At 36.3% G+C, this 22,768-nt stretch overlaps 1 protein-coding gene across 13 annotated transcripts in view; it reads right to left on the bottom strand.

Annotated features, from left to right (window-relative positions):
• Positions 1 to 22,768, bottom strand: part of LOC114091684 (liprin-beta-1) — a 222,584-nt gene that overhangs the window by 30,323 nt on the left and 169,493 nt on the right. For 10 of the 13 annotated variants that reach the window (XM_071610029.1, XM_071610028.1, XM_071610033.1 and 7 more), the window contains 5 exons: positions 15,687 to 15,779; positions 13,508 to 13,622; positions 11,704 to 11,736; positions 10,376 to 10,437; positions 7,308 to 7,392 (listed from right to left, as the gene is read on the bottom strand). In XM_071610029.1, the coding sequence (XP_071466130.1) occupies positions 7,308 to 7,392; positions 10,376 to 10,437; positions 11,704 to 11,736; positions 13,508 to 13,622; positions 15,687 to 15,779 (388 nt within the window). The remainder of the gene's footprint in view (positions 1 to 7,307; positions 7,393 to 10,375; positions 10,438 to 11,703; positions 11,737 to 13,507; positions 13,623 to 15,686; positions 15,780 to 22,768) is intronic. The other 3 variants (XM_071610036.1, XM_071610035.1, XM_071610032.1) reach the window with 1 other exon arrangement.

Below are 22,768 nucleotides of genomic sequence, written 5' to 3' on the forward strand. Positions count from 1 at the left end.
TATCTAATCAACTTCTTATAGATGTTCTTCCTGGCCAACTAATCCACTATTCTTATACTCATTAGCCTGGATACTTTCTGGTAGAAATCAACTGCCTGATAATATTATTCAATAAATAAACGAGCCACTGAATTTAGAATAATGCAAGAAATTAGAGGGGGCACAGTTGGACATCTGCTCCAACCATGCAGTAAGCAGACGTCCAGAGCCCAGCCCAGCCGAAGGTGGGAAGGGGCATAGTCGGACATCTGCTCTGCCTGCCCGCCTGGTAGGCAGAAGACCAGAGGCTAGCCGGGGGCTCAGCCAGCCATTGGCTCCGCCCACACGGTAAGCAGACATCCAGAGCCTAGCTGGAGGCAGGAGGGGGCCCAGCCAGCCATCGGCCCAGCCACCCGCCCTGCAGACCTGGAGAAGGGGCTGTCATGGGGCGCTGGGGTCAGACCAAAGGAGGCACAGAACGCAGAAACTTGGCTTGCGGGTCACCAGACCGAGCTCTGGACAAACATAAGGTCTCCCCAACATCCCCCACCTCATCAAACACGTTAGGAGAAAAACAGATGGAACCCATCTTGGAAAATCCCACCAACCCTTTAAACCCATCACCCGGTGGGCGTGGCTACCAGTGCGTTCTGGGACGGATCAGGCACCTGGTTTCCATCTCAGAGACTAAAATTAGACAGGCTACATGTGGAAGCTCAAGTCCTCTCACACTAGCTACATCCACCACCCCGAACACAGGGACTCAAGCTAGGATTAGACAAAGCCACCTACTGGAAGGGGAAAAAAATAAAATAAAATAAAATTGGGTTCGGAGAGACTTTTTTTCTTTTCTTTCCTCACTTACTTTCTTTTTCCCTCCCTCTTTTTTCTCTTTTTTTTCCTTGTTATTTTTTCTTCTTCTTTCCTTCTTACTCCCTCTATCCCACTTTCAACCCCCTAAATTTTACTATCTATGAGTAGGGTAATCTCATAAATACAGATAGGAGTTTGAATCTATACATTCTTCCATTAATTACCCATCTATTGGTTAGAGCTCTCCAAAGTTGCTCGGTTAGATCAACCCCATACCCTCACTCTTTTCCCCCTAAACATAGCATCCTACACCTGAAATTCAGTTTTCTTCATGCTACCAGAAATGGTAGGCTTTTTATGAAACTAAGGACTATATTTTTAAATGATAATTGAAGCTAACATCGGTAGACATAGACCTAGCTATAATTGTATTAATAATGAAAACTTGTGCTTAGATGATGTACTATTGATATTGGGAACTGTTAACATTTCTTTCTCCACAAAAGAGGGACTATGGAACTAAAAAAGAGCAATATAAATATATAGGGGGAAAATCAATAACACAACAGTTTCACAAAGGTGGAAAGAAACGTGAGCAGTATGAAAAGACAAGGAAAGAAAGGACCACAAACAATGCAGGTCAATTCAACATTAGAAGAGGTAATATCGGCAGCAGATGGAATGTCAGATAAAGAGTTCAGGATATACATGCTTCAGATGATCTGGAGTTTCAAGGAAGACATTAGACAGCAAATTCAGACAATGAAAGATGACTTCGACAAGGAATTACATAAACAAATCCAAGAAGCAAAAGATCAACTTTACAGGGAGATAGAGGATATTAAAAAAAACAAACAGAAATGCTGGAATTGAAGGAAACAGTAAACCAAATTAAAAACTCAAATGAGAGTATTACCAGCAGAGTAGAACACTTAAAAGATAGAACATCAGACAAAGAAGACAAAGTATTTCAACTTGAAAAGAAGATAGACAGCTCAAAGAGACTGTTAAGAAACCATGAGCAGAACATCCAAGAAATATGGGATAACATAAAGAGACCAAACTTAAGAGTCATTGGGATACAGGAAGGTATAGAGGTCCAAACCAAAGGAATGAGCAATCTGTTCAATGAAATAATACTAGAAAACTTCCCAGACTTGAAAAATGAAACAGAATGCCAAATCCTAGAACCCTACAGGACGCCGAATGTGCAAAATCACAAGAGATCCACACCAAGACACATTATAATGAAGACGCCCAACATAGAGAATAAGGAGAGAATTTTAAAAGCTACAAGAGAAAGGAAGCAGATTACATTTAGGGGTAAACCAATCAGGATAACAGCTGATCTCTCAACACAGACTCTGAAAGCCAGAAGATCCTGGAACAACATATTTCAAACACTGAAAGAAAATGGGTTCCAACCAAGAATTGTATATCCAGCGAAATTAAGCTTCAGGATTGAAGATGAAATTAAAACCTTCCACCATAAACAAAAGTTAAAGAATTTGCAGCTAGAAAACCAGCGCTACAAAAAATCCTTGGCAAAACATTACAGGAAGAGGAAATGGAAAATAACAATGAAAACCAACAGTGGGAGGTAAAGGAAAAACTAATCAAAGAGGAAAAATAAATCATGGTAAGTAATAAAAATAAACAAATATGGCTGGAAGTACAAACCATATCTCAATAGTAACCCTAAATGTTAATGGCTTAAACTCACCAATCAAGAGACACAGGCTGGTAGACTGGATCAAAAAAAAAAAAAATGATCCAACAATATGCTGCCTACAGGAGACTCATTTGATAGGAAAAGACATACATAGACTGAAGGTGAAGGTTTGGGAAAAATCATACAACCTCGGAAGCAAGCAGGAGTGTCCCTCCTCATATTAAATAAAATAGACTTTAAGTCAAAGTTAATCAAAAGGGATAAAGAAGGACACTACATACTGCTCAAGGGAACCATACACCAACAAGACATAACAATCATTAATATATATGCCCCAAACAATGGTGCATCTATGTTCATCAAACAAACTCTTCTTAAGTTCAAGAGTCAAATAGACCACAACACAATTATTATGGGTGACTTCAATACACCTCTCTCACCACTGGACAGATCTTCCAAACAAAAGTTGAATAAATAAACTATAGAACTCAATAATATAATTGATAACTGAGACTTAATTGACATATATAGAATATACCACCCAACACAAAGCGGTTACGCTTTTTTCTCAGCATCACATGGATCCTTCTCAAAAACTGACCATATATTATGTCACAGGGCAACTCTTAGAAATTATAAAGGAGTAGAGATAATACCATGCATCTTATCTGATCACAATGGAATGAAACTGGAAGTCAACGATAAAAGAAGGAAGGGAAAATCCTATATCACTTGGAGAATGAACAATATGTTACTGAATGATCAATGGGTTACAGAAGACATCAAGGAGGAAATTAAAAAAATTTTAGAGATAAATGAAAACACAGACACAACATATCGGAATCTATGGGACACAATGAAAGCAGTTCTAAGAGGAAAATTCATTGCTTGGAGTTCATTCCTCAAAAACAGAAAAAGCCAACAAATAAATTATCTCACACTTCATCTCAAACCCTAGAAAAAGAAGAGCAAAACAACAGTATAAGTAGTAGAAGGCAATAAATAAATAAAATCAGAGCTGAAATTAATGAAATTGAAACAAAAGAAACAAATGAAAAAATTGACAAAACTAAAAGTTGGTTCATTGAAAAAATAAATAAGATCGACAGACTCTTAGCCATGCTTACGAAGCGAAGAAGAGAGAGAACACATATTACTAGCATACGGGATGAAAAAGGTAATATCACAACAAACACTACAGAAATAGAGAAGATAATTAGAAATTATTTTGAAACCCTACGCTCCAATAAAATAGAAGATAGTGAAGGCATCGATAAATTTCTTCAGTCATATGATCTGCCCAGATTGAGTCAGGAGGATACACACAACTTAAACAGACCAATATCAATTGAGGAAATAGAAGAAGCCATCAAAAGACTACCAACCAAGAAAAGCCAGGACCGGATGAGTATACAGCAGAGTTTTACAAAACCTTTAAAGAAGAACTAATACCAATACTTTTCAAGCTATTTCAGGAAATTGAAAAAGAAGGAGCACTTCCAAATTCACTCTACGAGGCCAACATCACCCTGATTCCTAAACCAGACAAAGACACTTCAAAGAAAGAAAACTACAGACCAATATCTCTAATGAACATAGATGCAAAAATCCTCAATAAAATTCTGGCAAATTGGATACAAAAACATATCAAAAAGATTGTGCACCATGATCAAGTAGGATTCATCCCTGAGATGCAAGGTTGGTTCAATATATGCAAATCAATAAACGTTATTCACCACATCAACAGACTTAAAGATAAGAACCATATGATCATCTCAATAGATGCAGAAAAAGCATTTGACAAAGTACAGCATCACTTCATGTTTAAAAAACTAGAAAAACTAGGGATAACAGGAACACACCTCAACATTGTAAAAGCTATTTATGAAAAGCCTCAGGCTAGCAACATTCTAAACGCAGAAAAATTGAAGGCATTCCCTCTAAAATCTGGAACAAGACAGGGATGCCCTCTCTCACCACTTCTATTCAACATAGTTCTTGAAACACTGGCCAGAGCAATTAGACAGACGAAAGAAATTAAAGGCATAAGATAGGAAAAGAAAAACTTAAATTAGCACTATTTGCATATGACATGATCCAAAAGGTTCTACCAAGAAACTTCTAGAGCTAGTAAATGAATTTAGCAAAGTGGCAGGATATAAAATCAACACGCAAAAATCAAAGGCGTTCCTATATATCAGTGACAAATCCTCTGAAATGAAAATGAGAACAACCACCTCATTCACAGTATCCTCAAAAAAAAAAAAAAATACTTGGGAATTAACCTAACAAAAGAGGTGAAAGAACTATACAAAGAAAACTACAATACACTAAAGAGAGAAATAGAAGAAGACCTTAGAAGATGAAAAGATATACCTTGTTCATGGATAGGCAGAACTAACATCATTAAAATGGCCATATTACCAAAAGTACTTTATAGGTTTAATGCAATCCCACTCAAAATCACAATGGCATTCCTCACAGAAATATAAAAAAGCTGGGCTGGGGATGTGGCTCAAATGGTAGCGCGCTCGCCTGGCATGTGTGCGGCCCGGGTTCGATCCTCAGCACCACATACAAAAAAGATGTTGTGTCTGCCGAGAACTAAAAAATAAATATTAAAAAAATTCTCTCTCTCTCTCTCTCTCTCTCTCTCTCTCTCTCTCTCCCTCCCTCCCCCCCCTCCCTCCCACTCTCTCCTTAAAAAAAATATATATATAATAGAAAAATCAACCATGAAATTCATCTGGAAAAATAAAAGACCTAGAATAGAAAAAGCAATTCTAAGCAGGAAGAGTGAAACTGGCGGTATAGCGATACCAGATTTTAAACTATACTACAGAGCAATAGTAACAAAAACAGCATGGTACTGGTACCGAAACAGGTGGGTTGACCAATGGTACAGAATTGAGGGCACAGAGTCCAATCCACAAAATTACAACTATCTTATATTAGACAAAGGTGCTAAAGGCATGCAATGGAGAAAGGATAGCATCTTCAACAAATGGTGCTAGGAAAACTGGAAATCTATATGCAACAACATGAAACTGAATCCCTTTCTCTCGCCATGCACAAAAGTTAACTCAAAATGATCCAGGAGCTAGGAATCAAACCAGAAACTCTGAGTCTGATAGAAGAAAAAGTTGGCTCTAATCTCCATCTCATGGGGTCGGGCTCCAAATTCCTTAATAGGGCACCTATTGCACAAGAATCAACAAATGGGACATACTCAAACTAAAAAGTTTTTTCTCAGCAAGAGAAACAATAAGAGAGGTAAATAGGGAGCCTACATCCTGGGAACAAATATTTAGCCCTCTCACTTCAGATAGAGCTCTAATCTCCAGAGTATACAAAGAACTCAAAAAATTAAACAACAAGAAAACAAATAACCCAATCAATAAATGGGCCAAGGATCTGAACAGACACTTCTCAGAGGAGGACATACAATCAATCAACAAATACACGAAAAAATGCTCACCATCTCTAGCAATCAGAGAAATGCAAATTAAAACAACTCTAAGATACCATCTCACTCCAGTAAGAATGGCAGCCATTATGAAGTCAAGCAATAATAAGTGCTGGCGAGGATGTGGGGAAAAGGGTACACTTGTACATTGCTGGTGGGACTGCAAATTGGTGCAGCCAATTTGGAAAGCAGTATGGAGATTTCTTGGAAAGCTGGGAATGGAACCACCATTTGACCCAGCTATTTTCCTTCTCGGACTATTCCCAAAAGACCTTAAAAGAGCATATTACAGGGACACAGCTACATCAGTGTTAATAGCAGCACAATTCACAATAGTTAGACTGTGGAACCAACCCAGATGCCCTTCAATAGATGAATGGATAAAAAAAAAAATGTGTAATTTATACACAATGGAATATTACTCAGCACTAAAAAATAACAAAAGCTGCCCTTCCTATCCTCTACTATCCCCCCTCCCCTCCCCTCTCCTCCCCTCCCATCTTCTCTCTCTATGTGTAACCGATGTGAATCTGCAATACATATACGGGGTAAAAATGGGAGTTCATAATCTGCTTGAATCAAATGTATGAAATATGATATGTCAAGAGCTTTGTAATGTTTTGAACAACTAATAATAAAAAAAGAAATAAACTATTAATAAATTAAAAAAAAATAACAAAAGCATGGCATTTGCAGGGAAATCGATGGCATTAGAGCAGATTATGCTGAGTGAAGCTAGCCAATCCCTAAGGAGCAAGTGCTGAATGTCTCCTTTGAGATAAGGGGGGAGACTCAAAACAGAGCGGGGAGGAAGAGCATGAGAAGAAGATTACCATTAAATAGGAATGAGAGATGCATGAAAATGGGAGAGAGAAGGGGAATTGCACATAAGATGGAAGGAAACCCCCATTGTTATGCAAGATTACATATAAGATGGTGTGAGGAAGAAAAAAAGAGAGAGAGAGAGAAAAGTGTCATAGAGTGGGTAGAGAGAGGTGATGGGAGGGGAAGGGAGGGGAGCGGGGAATAGGAAGGGTAGCAGAATACAATAGACACTAATATGGCTGTATGTATAAACGTGGTTGTAAAACCAATGTGATACTGCAATCTGTACACGTAAAAAAAAAAGAATTCACACCCCACTTGAATCAAATGTATGATATGTCGAGATCTTTGTAATGATTTGAGCAACTAATAAAAAAATTAATTAAAAAATATGTACAGTTGTTATGTGTCAATTAAAAATTCAACAAAATAAATATACTACTTTAGCAAAAAAAAAAAGAAAAAAGAAAAGAAAGAAATTAGGACCAAATGTATAAGTTCATAGCCACTCGGAATCAAGTAAAGTAGAGAAGTCTTTAGAAAAGTCTCTACCTTTTTTACCTTGGGCCAGTACCACTGTGTCTTGCATTTTCTTATACCTGTTTAGGCACTGTCGGAGATCTTCTATTTTTCGATCCTATAAATAAAACAAATTATCATCTTTAACACTATGGTTTTAAAACAGTAGTGGTAAGACTGACAGAAAGAATAAGCAGACATAAATTACATACATTATTCAAAGAATACTTCTAAACTTTAGTAAAACTGGTAATATCTAGAATATTTTTCCTACATATATCAGAGATATGGAAAAAGTACCTCTGAATTTAGAGATCCTATCCTTCAGCTGCCATCTTTAAAAAACAAAAACAAAACATGGTAATAAGATACAATAAAAAAAAAACATGAAAAAAATCAGCTTTAATTACTCTTCTAACTTAGAAGTTCCGTCTTGAAAGAAAAACCTAAAACCTGTGTTAGCTATCTTTATTATCCACTATTAATAGGTATCAACTCACCAAAGCAGATTTGATTCATCATCATTGACCTTCAATCTATTAAACAATATATTACTAATTAATATTTTTCATCCCTTTTCTAATTTAATCTCTGTCTGGAACTTTATTGACCCCACTCTTAACTCCTTTCAATTCTCTGTCCACTCTTTCTTTTGATATCTTAATCCTTTAACTAGATATTTGTCATTGTCTTCTTCTCTTCTATCTATCTATCTATCTATCTATCTATCTATCTATCTATCTGCCTATGTATGTATCTACCTATCTATCTATTTTCTGGTGGTGCCAGGGCCTTATATATGCCAGGTAAGAGCTGCTACCACTGAGCTACATTCCCAGCTTTAGATAGTCTACTTCTATAACCCCCATTATTTCTCAACCTGAGCTATAAAATGCTGGAGCTCCAAAGTTCTGTCCTTGACCTTCTTGACTCTTTTCCTATGCCCTCAATTGTGGCAATTAAAATGGCCTCCCCTAGTCCCGATTCTGGGACTGGACATGTGACTTAATTTGGCCAATAAGATAGCAACTAAGCATTTGCACCTTGAGGCTGCCCTCTGGTGCTGCTCTAGGGAACTCTGAGGAACTATGTGAAAAAGCCTAGGCTAGTCTGTTGGAGGAAGAGAGATTATTTGGAGAAGAGACAAGTCATTCAAGATAGGGTGAACCCAGACCAATGCCTCAGTTACCAGACGTGTTAAGTCAAATTATTCTAGACCATGTAATGCCTCTGAGCTGCTAGCTTAGAGATCAGCTAAGCCAGCCTAGACCAGAAGAACCTTCTTGTCAAACCACAGAAGCATGAGAAATGATAAACGTGGTTTCTCATGAAGCAAAAGCTAACTGACACATCAACTGTAGGTTAGCTTCTACCAATTTACAATTCTGGATTTCTTCAGAAATGGAGGGGTTCAATCCCCACTAATTTATAATTCCACAAATCTTAAAATTTAAATTTGTATGCCAATTTTCTATGAAAAATCTCCTTTAAAATGTCCCATGGGCATATAAAATTGAATACATGTAAAACTAAGCTCATTATTTCCCCCTAGGACTTACTTAAGCCTCTGCTTGGATTTCCTTAATCATCATCCACCCAGTTGCTCAAACCAAAAATTTATTCTCATTTCTCAAATCCAGAGATCTGAGAAGCTTGTCAATCTGTAACTTTCTCTAAGATTTTGTCCTTCTTTACCAATTTGCTGCCATTGCCTGATTGTAAGCCCTCATCATTTCTCATGACTATATCAACATCCTCTTAATTGTGCTGTGTTCATTCTCCCTCTTATTCTTGCCTCCATTCCACCACCAAAGTTAGCTTTCTAAAAACAGCAATTTAATTTCATCATTTCTCAAGGTCTACAAGCTCAGTCCCCAAATCATGAGATTAGCAAAGTTGCTTTGGTCAGCCACACACCCAGCCGCAACCCCTGGATATCACACTCAACACCTTCCCACTATATCCTAGGATATTTCAAGACTGGGTTTCCACGTGTGTTTTGGCTCATGGGCCCTTTGGCTAGAAGCCTTCATTTTCCTGATGAACTACTGTTTCTCCTTGGAATTTTCCTCTTTGAACTCTGGAACCCTCAAGAAAGTTGTTACTCTTGGTGTTCTTGGCAGCTTGGGCATCTAATAGGAGTTCATTAAACATCAGGAGTTTTGCTTATTGTTGCTTTTTTAGGAAGAAAAACTAAAACAAAATGAACGTTAGTCATTTTTGTTGTTGTTGTTTAAATAAAAGGTATGGTGGGCAGCTTGCTAATTATTTTTGTTTTTATTCAATATTGGGAAAGACTAGAAAAAGAAACCTGCAGATGGGCAGGTGAGTATGACAATGAGTTTATTTCCACAGAAAAAAAAGAGAAAATAAAGAAAATGGTAGACAAAATGATTAACATTTTTTATAAATAAGGAGGTAAGAAAAACAGAACAGGCAAGAATTAGAGAAAGTTATGATGACAGAAAATGATCAAGCCAAAGTTCTTGACATTTTGTTGCTTTTTTACTTCCCTAAAACTACTCTTGTTGGGGGAACATGTCCCCTTGTTTTGTTCATTCAGGGATACAAAGGGGAGAGTAGTTCTAACAACATGAACTGGACCTAACAGTTGTGGTCTGCTGGATATATGAATGATGATGTAGGCCACAAAGAAACACATCACCTTAGTGGGTAACTGCATCCCTGCTCATGACAGGATGAAACATCAGATGTTGGGGAGGTAAACCAGCCAGGAAAAAGACCTCTGGAGGCTTTGGTTTCAGTGACATTGGTTTCAGAATGTACTTTCTTTTATTTGTCACCTGACTATGCAGAACTCCTCTGATGGCCTGAACATTTTCTATATTCACAGGAATAGGAGAGGGTAGGAATCTCAGTGGAGCTAGTGCCGCTGCTCCCTATTCCTGTGTGTAAAGCCATGATTACAACTGCCATTGCTGAGAATGTGCACACACAGGCAGGGAGGGAGAAGGCTGTCCCTTAATGTGGGCAGAGTTCAGGATATGTTCTTTCAAACTGAGAAAGCTCAAGAAATTGTGTGGAATGGTCAAAATGGTGTCACATAACATTAATGTACATATTTAAATTTCATCCAATACCTTTTCATCATTTGCTGCCATTAAAGATTCCACAGCCTTTTTCATCTTTTGTACTTCAATATCTGAAAATAATACAATATTGAATCATAAATCAGTTTAATTATCCTGAGAAGCTACTTACTCTTCAGATGAAATGTTTTAAGGTAAAGATGTTATTGATTTGTTTTATTTGTTTTTAAAAAGGAACACATTTAACACCTATATTCTCTTTTAAGGAAAACCTAAAAGATGAACACTTCTTATCTTAAAAGCTGTGATTCCAGAAAAACAATATGGGTACAGGAGAACTAAGTTCTCCCTCAAGCAACAATGAAATTCTCCCTAGTACACTGAAGATGGAACTTGGTTGTGTAACAATAAAAACACAGTTTTCAAAAATGGAAGCTATAAAGCAGTGATTGAAAGCAATGAATGGTATACATAATGACTAAAGCAGAGAAAATGATGCTCATTTATAACTAAGATGGAGGCATGGATGGTAAGAGCCTGATGGATTGTGATATTTACATGAATAGTCATGCTTAGAAGTTGGCTGTAGGTTCCATACAAAAGAATAATACTTTGCTTCATCTATAAACTTCATTTCCAACACTATTTTAAAGCAAACTTCAAGACATAAGGACCAAAGTAAGCTGAATGTAATTTTCCTTAAAATTTGATATTCAGGGGCTGGGGTTATAGCTCAGTGGTAGAGCGCTTACCTCGCACACGTGAGACACTGGGTTCAATCCTCAGAACCATATAAAAATAAATAAAGTAAAGATAATTGTGTCCATCTTTTAAAAATTTGATATTCAAATGCAAAAGCAGATTACTTGAATAACAAAATATTTTAAAAATGAAAAATTCATCCAAAAGTGAAAGTACAAATTAAATAACTGAAACACCAAGAAAATATATGCAAAAAAGCTTCTAATGTAGATCTCATGAAATAGTGGATTTCCAAACATGGAAAAGCTAAAGCAAAGTTCAAACTGATCTTTCAACTGTGGTAAATCTTAAAAACAATGCATTTTCATAGAAAATTTTCCCTCTTTACCTGGATGACAGAGAAAATGTTCTCTGATCTCCACCCTACTGGATGCCTTGCTCTATCCTGCGCAGCTAAAGGGTTGAATCGGGCAAAATCTGCAAAGTGATCTTTTCTTCCATATTTTCATTTTCATTGTCTGTTTGTCTAGCCTCTATTTTGTACACTCGGAAGAAATGGAGGGCTTATTGATGAAGCAACATTACATCTTTGGTGAGAAATGTTTTAAAACACATGCAAAGAACAAAGTAGTACTTCTGGTGATGCAAAGGCTGATGGAAATACACCAAAACCTTACTTTTTTCTTTGAGCTTCTTTTTAAAAGTTTCATCTGTGCGGGAAAACCCATTGAATTGAAAGTTAGCAAACATTACAGCAATAAAAAATATTTTAAACATACTATTAGTCTCCTTTTACCTAAAATGAAGGGATTCTAACCTTATAAAAACATTATAAGAAGCATTATTTTGTGACTGTAGGACTGATGGGAGGAGACTGATCAGAAAAATCTAACTTCATATTACTACATCTGAGTCTTCATATTTCTGAACCTTGATTTTTTTGTGGGAAAATCAGACATAACAAAATCCAAGTGTTTCCTAAACACCATATGAAGTGAAAAATGAGTTAATGTTGCTTTGGTAGTTTTTTCATTTCTATAACAGAAATGTTACATGTTCAAAACATGGTCCTCTGGAAAGTGGCCAGTACAATGCTATGCCACACTGAATTCAACACTCAAGTTCTGCAACACTGAAATGGTCTATCAGCCATTCAATGAGATGAGTCATGGTTGAGCCAGTTATATATGCCAGTAGCAGACTGCCACGAAATTTCCAAGACTTTTCTCTGTATCTGCCGTTATCTGTTTGTACACTGGTAACAAGCAGTTCATACACTGGGTCCAGTCCTCAGTTCAGACTGTGGGCAACACTACTCTAATACATCCTCAAGTCCTGTGATTCCATTTTCTTTTCAAAGCACTAAAGTGGGGCTGAGGCTGTAGCTCAGTAGTAGGCCTTGTGCCTAGATTAATCCTCAGCGTGTGTGTGTGGGGAAGCAAGCCTATTCCTGAATGCTCTTTGACAATATCTTACATATTCCAAAATATGGGAGATGAGAGGAGGGGATTCCATTCCCTTCAGGTTTGAGGAACTGATGAACAGGGAATTATGATACCTACAGGTATATAAAACCACAGTATTCTAGAGCCAAGAAGGACTTTAGAGGCAATCTAATTCGAGTCAGAAAATAATGTTATTCATTTTCACATAACAGATAAAAATATGCCAATGCTATACTAACTGAAATCTGTTCTGTTTCAAATGACTCAGAAGTTGCTTTGGTATTTTAGTGTTGCAGTCTTCCTTCCTTTATAATCACAAAGAAAGGCTAAATTTGACCTAGTATTGTCAGATGTTATACATTATATTTACAAATTATCATTAAAACAAAAACATGTTTCATCAAGTTATTTTTTATCATGTATAACCTATATTATCAGGATTACAAACAATACAGTATTCAAAAAAATCCTCCTTAGTTATGAAAAAAAAATCTTTGGATAAATTCATACATTTTTCCAAAACAGAATAAGCCTATCTTTGCTCTCTAAAAGATTGAGAGCTTGGCCCACAGTAGGAAATTTTCACCAATATTCCAAAGATAGAGAGCCATTCCTTTTTTTCTCTTAAAAGAGTAGGGGAGGTTTCTAGATCCCTTATTTCATCTTTTCTCAAGTTTAGTTCAGAGGAAAACAATCTTGGGACACAGTAATTGTTCCTTTTGCTTCTTCCAACATTCCCTTGTATTGCAATTTGAAAAAGTATGCTCTTGTGATGAAAATGTACAATTTAGTCAATTAAAGTGAACACCCAATGAAGTACAAAACTGCCCTACCCCTGCTGCTTCAGAGAAAGGTCAAGACTTCTCTTGCCACAGTAGAGTCCCAGAGAACTCCCTGTGGCTGTTGGCATACTTGGTCTATTACTTTCCCCATTTCTTTCATACTGAAATTATATGTTGACTAACTTTAGATTCTCTCCTAGATTTTTGAGGATTTTAACAAAGTAAGATAACAATAGTTAAACAAATATTCCTACCTCTATCAAGAATCTCAACCCCTTCTCCTTTCATCTTGCAAACCAATTTTTCTTGCAGCCTTTTTACTTCAGATTCCTTCTCTTCCAGTTGTTCTTTTAAAGATGCCAGTTCATCCTACAAATTGTAAATTTATTTTAAAATTGTATATTATGACTGAAAGGGAATATTTAAAGAGCACATTAACTCTTTAGATCAGTAATCTGATTGGACAAATGAAACAAAAATCTACAAGAATTTAGACACAAACATCAGAAATTACACAGTAGCGATGAAAAGCAGGAGGCAAGACTATTAAAAAAAGTATAATTTATAATAATCATGACAGGTTTCTTTGTGAGTAAATTAAAAAGAAATCTTTTAAAGTATAATTAAGGCTGGCTAGTATATTATATTAAATTACAAAACATGATTAAGATAATCAAAATTACATTCTTAATGTCATAAAAGGCAAAATAAAAGGCAAATGGAAAAGACTTCCTGACATTCACTCAGCATTTCAACATGGCACACTAATGCTTCCTAGACAAGCACTGAGCTTTAACCAGTGGGCAAGGTAGAAGTCATGAACCACCTTAGCTAAATTATAGGACATAATTATTCATTCTTATAATTAAGCAAAAGAACAGAACCTTTTATGGCAATGGGAAAAGAAAAATTTCAAAAAAGGACTTAAATATCAAACTAGTCAACTATAAAGGCTTCAATGTCATTTGTATATTTACTTATTCAATTTGCAATTCTGGGGATGAAACCCAGAGTCTTGTGCATACTAGACAATGCTCTATCACTGACTGAGCTATATCCCCATCCCTTTTGCTAATATTTTAGATTTCTGTTTCATTTTAGTAAAGAACTAGTTTTAGCAAATCTAAGTTCTACTGTCTATTTTTAATGCAAAAAATTAGAGCTGTGCAATGCTAATATGCATAACTTTATATTCAATATCACATTTCATTTTCAGAGTCTACAGATATTTATTACACTTAGTATTATGAGAAGATGTAGTACACCAATGAAGGTAGAAGGTTTGCCCTACAGTTCTGACTTATGGTAAGAATGAACACCAAGTCCAAGACATTTTCAGTAGCACTATTAAGATTTGCTGTGCTTTTCTCATTGTGCTGCTTTTTAGCAGTAATTTCTGTTCAAGGCCATGATAACATAACATTATATATCTTCAAGAAAGCCCTGAAGGAGAAAAGCAGTATCTACTACTGATATGAAATAAAAATTCTTTCACAGATGAACTTTTACAATTATTTTATGATGTTCGGGGGATCAAAGAACCTGAGGGTTAGATTTAATTTATAAGCTTGCTTGTTTATTTATTTATTTATTTAGGGGCTTGAACTCAAGAGTGCTTTACCACTGAGTTACATCCCCAGTCCTTTTAAAGTTTTTGTTTTGAGACAGGGTCTTGCTAAGTTGCTTGGGGAATCTCGTTAAGATGCTAAGGCTGGTCTCAAACTTGTGTCTTTCTGTTTCAACCTCCCGAATCACTGGGATTACAGGTACATGCCACCACACCTAGCTAATACTTTTATTTTATTTGTTTATTATTTTTCATTTATTATGTTGGATATTTCTGAAAATAGCATTAGGGATCTCATTGTCTCTTTCATCAGTGTTGTATGTATTTTTAATAAACAGCTGACATACACACATATACAAAATAAATGCACATGCCACTAAAAACACTATCACAGCAAAACAACACAAGCCAGAAAGTGACAAGCCATGGAGCCCATCACCCAAAGTCTACTACACCTTCAGTGACTCCCATTTTTGTTCCATCCGCTGCTTTTCATACTGCATCTGACCCACCTTGATTTTCATGCTAGAAAGTTTGGCCATTAAAGACTGGTAGAGAGACAGAGGAGTGAAAGAAAACTAGAGAGAAACAGACATACTAAATAACCAAGAAAACAGTATCAGTTTATAAAGGAGGTTAGATAACTCAGAGAAATGGCAGGTTACATTCTGGGAGATTAGTTAAGCCTTGTTTATTATTCAGAACAGTAGTGTTTATTTTCAAAGTTTCCAGCTTGGAGAAAAATATCATTTACTTATAAAATACCTTATTATCATATACTAAGTAGAAAACATTTTCATTTATATTACTGGTGACAGATGAGTAGTGGAGCTATTCAAATTTGTTTTTATAGGTAAGAAACTTACTTTGGTTGACTTAAGCTTTTTTTCATATTGAAGTCTTTCACTATCCATTTCACTGACTTTTAACCTTAAATCATTGATCTCCTGAATTAGTCCCTGTCCAAAAAGAAAAAACAAGAAACACATTAGGAAAGTGGTAGCAGTTACCTCAGTTACCTGCTGTACCAAAGTAGCAGCTTAGTTTTTCTTTTTTTAAGTACTGGGGAAGTGCTCTACCACTGAGCACTGAGCCACATCTCCAAGTTCTTCTAATTTTTTATTTTGAGACAGGTCTTGCTACATTTCCCAGGCTGACCTTGAGCTTGCAATTTTCCTGTGTCAGACTCCAGAGTCACTGGAATTATGGGTATGCACTACCTGTGCCACCGAATATCTGATCTTAAGAAGGTGGAAATCTTAAGAGGTAAACAGCTCCTAGGGTTTAAGTTGTGTGAATCAGGTCTGACAAATGGAAAACCAGTAAATGTATTTCCTTAAGACCAAACTGTTTAGAAAAAAATTTTTTGTAGTTGTTGATGGACAGCGTATTTATTTTCTTTCTTTTTTTTTTAATGTGGTGCTAAAGATCAAACCTAGTGCCCCACACATGCTAGGCAAATGCTGTGCCACTGAGCTATAGCTACAGCCCCAAATCAAACCATTTTCTTATTTAAACACTGCTTTAAATTCCCAATGCTTCTGCCCTAAAGTGGTGGGTTTACAAAAATAAAAGATTAACAAAGTTCTACTGTTTATACCTTGAGTGTCCCCAAGGACACAAGCTGTGATCCCCAGTATGGAGCTGCTGGGAAGTGGTAGAACCTTTAAGGGGTGGGATCTACTGGGAGGTTCTGAGGTCTTTGTCCTTTAAAGGGCCTGTAAGACCCTAACCCCTTTCTCTCTTTTTTGTTTCCTGGCCATGGAGTGAGCAATTCTGTTCTTCAACATGTTCTCCTGATGCTCTCCTACTTGCAAAAGGAACAAGGACAATTGATCATGAACTGGAACCTCCAAGACTGGGCCAAAATAAACATTTTTCTCTTTATACATTATCTAAGGTATTTGACATAGTGATGGAAAGCTAAGTAACACAGAAAAGTAGTTTCATATCTGACTCACAACCATTTGTTGGATGTTTCTAGACTAAAACTATGAACTCTGTTTTATTTTAAAATAAACCAAAGAAATTTTCTTGTAAAGCCATTTACCTTGAAGGCCTTCTCATTGATACATAAGTATTTATAAAAAAATTTTTTAAATAATTTCTTCCTTAGTCTACAAAAATACAGATTACCTTTAAATACTTTAAACAAAAAGATTCTCAATTTGAAGATGAAGGTACTGTAGTTTACACATATATTTTACATAATACAATTTTATATTGGGAAAATGAGAAAGAAAACAATCTTAATGTTTTCATAATAGAATATAAAAAAACTTGGTACCTTTCTACTGCCACTTTAAAAAAAAACTAATTTGCCTATAAATTTTGCCTAAATATTGAGTATATTTATTGTCTAGAGCCCAGAGAGGAAGAAAAGGAATTTAGAATGTTAAACAATAATAACTCCTCCAAATAAGAAGCTCAGATACATTGCAAAGGAGACTTTTTGTTTCCCCCTTTTCTTTTCAGCTATACATCACAAAGATTCCTCCATGGTTAATATCTTAATATCTCTTTCATCTTATATGAGATTTATTTCTGGACAACGAGTTCATTGATTGTAGAGCAGAAGTATACAAACATGTCAAAAAAGTAGAATAATGCTTTAACAACTTTATTAACAGATTATTCTAAAATTATAAGTGTAATGATTCCAAGTCATAAATGCTGGGGAAAGGGATGATACATAGGAATATACTTCCCAGTAAAACTATAAAAAGGGTTCTTGTAAAAAGGGTAAAACTATTCCCTACCTTTATAAAATTGCTTAATGATAATTATATAATGTGTTCAGTAAGAGAAAATAGACTTTTTTCCTTTTATGAGGTCAAGAATATGTGACTACTAAAAAAAAAAAGTTTAGTTATGATCCCTTATTTTAAGTTCAGAACTGAAGTTCAAAGAAAGTCAGTTTCTCCCACTTAGTAATCATCCTTGCATAATACAAGTCATTAGTGATCTTCCTTCATCCAGTCTTTAAAATATATGTTATGGTTTAGATAAGAGATATTCCCCCAAAAGCTCATATGTGAGACTACAAGAAAGTTTAGAGGTGAAAAGATTGGGTTATGAGAGCCCTACTCTAGTCAGTGCATCAATCCACTGATAAGGATTAACAGGGTGCTGACTACATGTGGCTGGAAGAGGTGGGTCACTGGGGGCGTGCCTTAGGGTTTGTATTTTGTCTGTGATGAACAGTGCTCTCTTTGCTTCCTGATTGTCATGCCCTTCTTCCTTGATGTTATGCTTCACTTCAGGCCCAGAGCAATGGAGCCAGCCATCTATGGACTGAGACCTCTGAAAAGGTGAACAAACTGTAAATAAACTCTTCCTTCTCTAAAATTGTTCTTGTCAGGTTTTTTGGTCACAGAAGTGGAAAGGCTGACTAAAACAAAATATTTTTCTACTTTCTCACTGTTAAAGAACAGCTTTGAGTTCCTATCTGGCACTGTTGCATATTTTACCACTTCTTTTAGTGGCAATTTCCAAAAGAGAAGAAGCATAGTGTATACTTCTAAACAAACAAAATTACTTGCCAAGCATGGTAGTACATGGTCTGAAATCCCAGTGGCTCAGGAAGCTGAGGCAGGAGGATCATAAATTCAGTCAGTCTTAGCAACTTAGCAAGGCCCTAAGCAACTTAGGGAGACCATGTTTCAAAATTAAATATAAAAAAAGGCTGGGGATGTGGCTCAATGGTTAAGTACCCTTGGGTTCAATCCCTAGTACCAAAAAGAAAAACAAACAAACAAACTACTCAATTATCTTTCATGGCAATACTTTGAACATGAATCTACATTTCCAACTTAGAAGAAATAAATCTTTCCATATTAACTCAAGTTGGAAAACATGGAAATTGATTCTTAGTATGAAAATCTTAACAGGGGAATATTGATTATTTCAATTAACTTATCAGAATTTCAGTCCTAAAGAAAACGTGTTATCTTCCCCTTTGTCCTTATAAAGAACTCAAGTTAGGGCTCCCACAGCAATTCAGTTTCTGACATCTGAGTTCTTACCAGAAGAGGGCACTGTTGAACAATATTAACCATCTCTCATCAGCAATTCCTGGGACAATCAAGCCTGGAATCTTTCAAGGTTTCAATATTAACTCATAATCTTTTGGAAACTGCCTATATTTCTTTCTCAATTCAATGTTTTATTAGAAATTACTATTCATATATTTTTAAATTCTAAGACAAAGTTAAAGGATTTGGGATTCATGATACATCTAGGAAAACATTTTGTTTCTATTGAACAATAATAACAGGAACATATGCACATCCAATTCAGCTTTAATTCTGAAGACTTTTAATTATTTTCTTATATAACATCACAAATATAAAATAGTCTATAATTTGTAGGTATGTGCATACTACATTTTACCAATAGTATTCAATATTTATTAGAAAATCATCAGAAACCGAGTTCTATGGGAAGTGTGATGACAAGATCACCTTGCCTACGGAAGAGAATTCAAGAGTAAAGTAAGAAAGCAGTGGGGGAATGTGAAAGAAAATGCAGACTGAAAGGGAAGTGATCACAACACTTGGAGGGACCAAGAGATCTTTTTGCAGAAGTGCAACAGAGGAGAAAAAAGAGAAAGAGAAGAAAGAGAGAGAGAGAGAGAGAGAGAGAGAGAGAGAGAGAGAGAGAGAGAGAGAAAGAGAGAGCAAAAGCAAGAGCAAGAGAGACAGAGAGAGCAAGAGAACAAGAGAGAGAGGGGCCCAGCAGGAGGGAGTTTTTATAGCCCAAATCTAACTGGGCCTCTGGTCTGCAAGCTGCCTTGTTGGCACAAAGGGGGGTTGAGTGTTCAGCCTTGAGTGGGGGTTGAATGTTCAGCTTTGACGCAAACAGGTGATAAAGGACCAGACAGAAGGAGGTTTGAGTGCGTGGGCCATCCTGCAGCTAACATTTGATCAGCCTGCCCTGCAGATAACATAGTTCAGCCTGTTCTGCACCTAACACAGACAAACTTCAGAAATGTAAACATTGTTCTGGGATCATACCAAGAAATCCCAAAATATCTGCAATTTAGTCCCAAAGTTGGGATCTCTTACCCAAATTAAACTAACAGTTGAACAGGTTAAGACTTCTTTTAAACTTTGCATATCTTTGTAGATGTTATGAAGAAGGCCACATCTTGATCCCTTTTCCTTTTTTTTTCCCCTGTAGCAGAACTTGCTTCCCTGCCATGTTGTCTACCTGTTGACCAAGTTCTATTATTATGTTAGGCAGTGACTATGAAGTCAGGAAATGACAGAAAAAAAGAAAGAAAAATATCCAAATGGATTTTTAAAGAAAGCACAAAACCAAGAATTTTAAAGACATTGGGTAACTTTCTAAGTCCTTTTTAAGCGCTCCAGTCTCAATCAAAGGAAAAACATTGCTCACATAGGTGACAGAGCTTCAAGATTGAAACACAAATGAGTTAGGGATTTCCTTTTCCTATGGAGGAAGCAAGAAATAAAAACAAGACTTTTCATTAAAGCTAAATCTTTGACAGGAAATTTAATTTTGCAAATAATAATGAGGTAAATCGCATTACCTCAAATTAGACTTTCAAACTGTGGACAATAGATAATATACATGATTAATCTGGGATCATGGTAGTACATAGTTGATATAAAATTAATATTTGATATGCAGAGAAGGGAAACATAAGGAAATGATTGCCTTCCCCTCTTTCTTATTTCCCATTTTATGATTTAATATGGTACCTCCCCATCCTCTTAAGGAAGAAAATGAAATAGAAGAAAAGGAGGAGAGAATTTGGAGAATTTCTACAGCTCTTTACATTTAACTAATTTTATTTCTTTATCTATTTATTTACTTATTTTAGTTTGGGGACTGGACCTAGATCCCTTCACATGCTAGGCAAACACTGTAACACTGAGCTACATCCTGGGCCCTACATTTCATTTTAAAGAACAAAACTACAAACTGGAACACCTGGGTTAACAATAAAATGGGGAGAACAGACAAGTTTGCTTAGCCAGCCACAGGTATTTCAGGTTATAGAATCTACCCTGAGTTTCAAAAAGGTACAATGAATTTCATTTAATTGATTTATGTGTGGAGCAGACCAAAAATAGAAGGCCAAATTAAATGACCTCCACAAAGCTTTGTGATTGTATGATTGCATGATGTGGACATATTCTCTCTATATATAAAAACATCCTCTTGGGTGGGGGTTGTGGCTCAATGGTAGAGTGCTTGCCTAGCATGCACAAAGCCCTGAGGTCGATCCTCAGCACCACATAAAAATAATTAAATACAGGTACTGTATCCAAATACAACTAAAAAATAAAATATTTTTTAAAAATCCTCTTATTATGTAAGTAAATAATCAGTGTGCCTCAATAAGGGCTACTAATAAAATCATGCATATAAATACATTTATTTTAAAACTTAAGGGACCACAGTCTGGGTCCATCCTGCCACAGGCAGACAACCACTGGAGCTCAGGTTCCAGCACAGGAACGCCTCTTCCAGCCAGCAGACCACTGCAGGAGCTTATACCCAGCCCAGATTCGCCCACACGGACAGGGTACGTCCAAGTTCGCCACCTCCCCCGCACCTGGGACCCGAAGCCTAACCCACTTGCATCTTGGGACACTGCAAACATCACCATAGTCTTCCGCACGCAGTAGCCCCTACATTTTTGACAATAGACAGGGCCTAGAAGCAGCTGCATCTCAGAGCAGACATCAAAAAGACAGCATGAAGCCTACCCTTTGAGCCCCATCTCTGTAAGACATTGCATCCATATTGGGGCACCTCCACTATTATCTCAGTATTGCCACCACCACGTCTAGTTGCAGTAGCATACATTGAGGGACACCAGCAGGGTCTGGAAGCCCAACATCAAGGTGAGGTACAGACAATCTGCACGGGTTTTACAAGAATATAGGGTAGAAACTGTAGTATCTCAGATTCACACTGCAAGAAAGTAAGACATATAGACAACATGAAAAAACAAGGGAGGAAAGTGCCCCCAAACAAACCAGGATACTATAATAATAGAACCCATGGACAGTGAAATTGATGAATGTCAGATAAGGAGTTCAGAAGGCTCATAATTAAAATGAGCTGGGAATTAAAGAATGACCTAAATGAGCAAATATAAGCAAAAAATTGATCACTCCAACAGATAAAAGAGCAAATACAGGTAGCAAAAGATTACTTCAAGAAATAGATAGAGACTCTGAAAAAAAAATAACAGAAATCCTTGAAATGAAGGATACAATAAATCAAATAAAAACTCATTAGAAAGCATAACCAACAGACTAGATCACTTGGAAGAAAGAACGTCAGATAATGAAGACAAAGTTTACAATCTGGAAAATAAAATTGATCACACAGTGAAGATAGTAAGAAACCATAAACAGAACATCCAAGAATTATGGGACAGCATCAAAGACCAAAGCTAAGAGGACTAGAGGAAGGCACAGAGTTTCAAACCAAAGGAATGCACGATCTCTTCAATAAAATAATATCAGAAAATTTCCCAAGCATGAAGAATGAATCAGAAAACCAAATATAAGAGACTTTCAGGACACCAAATGTACAAAATTACAACAGATCTGCACCAAGGCACATTTTAGTGAAAATGCCTAGCATACAGAATAAGGATAGAATCTAAAAGCTGCAAGAGAGAGGAATCAGATCACATATAAGGGGACACCAATTCATATCTCAGCAGATTTTTCAACCCAGACCCTCAAAGCCAGGAGATCAAGGAACAACATATACCAAGCTCTGAAAGAAAATGGATGCCATCCAAGAATCTTATATCCAGCAAAATTAAGCTTTAAACTTTGTGATGAAATAAAAACTTTCCATGATAAACAAAAATTAAAAGAATTTACAACTAGAAAGCCTGCCCTACAGTACATCCTCAGCAAAATATTCCACAAAGAGGAAATGAAAAACAATGATG

This window comes from Marmota flaviventris, chromosome 3, assembly GCF_047511675.1.
Source record: "Marmota flaviventris isolate mMarFla1 chromosome 3, mMarFla1.hap1, whole genome shotgun sequence".
Taxonomy (NCBI): domain Eukaryota; kingdom Metazoa; phylum Chordata; class Mammalia; order Rodentia; family Sciuridae; genus Marmota; species Marmota flaviventris.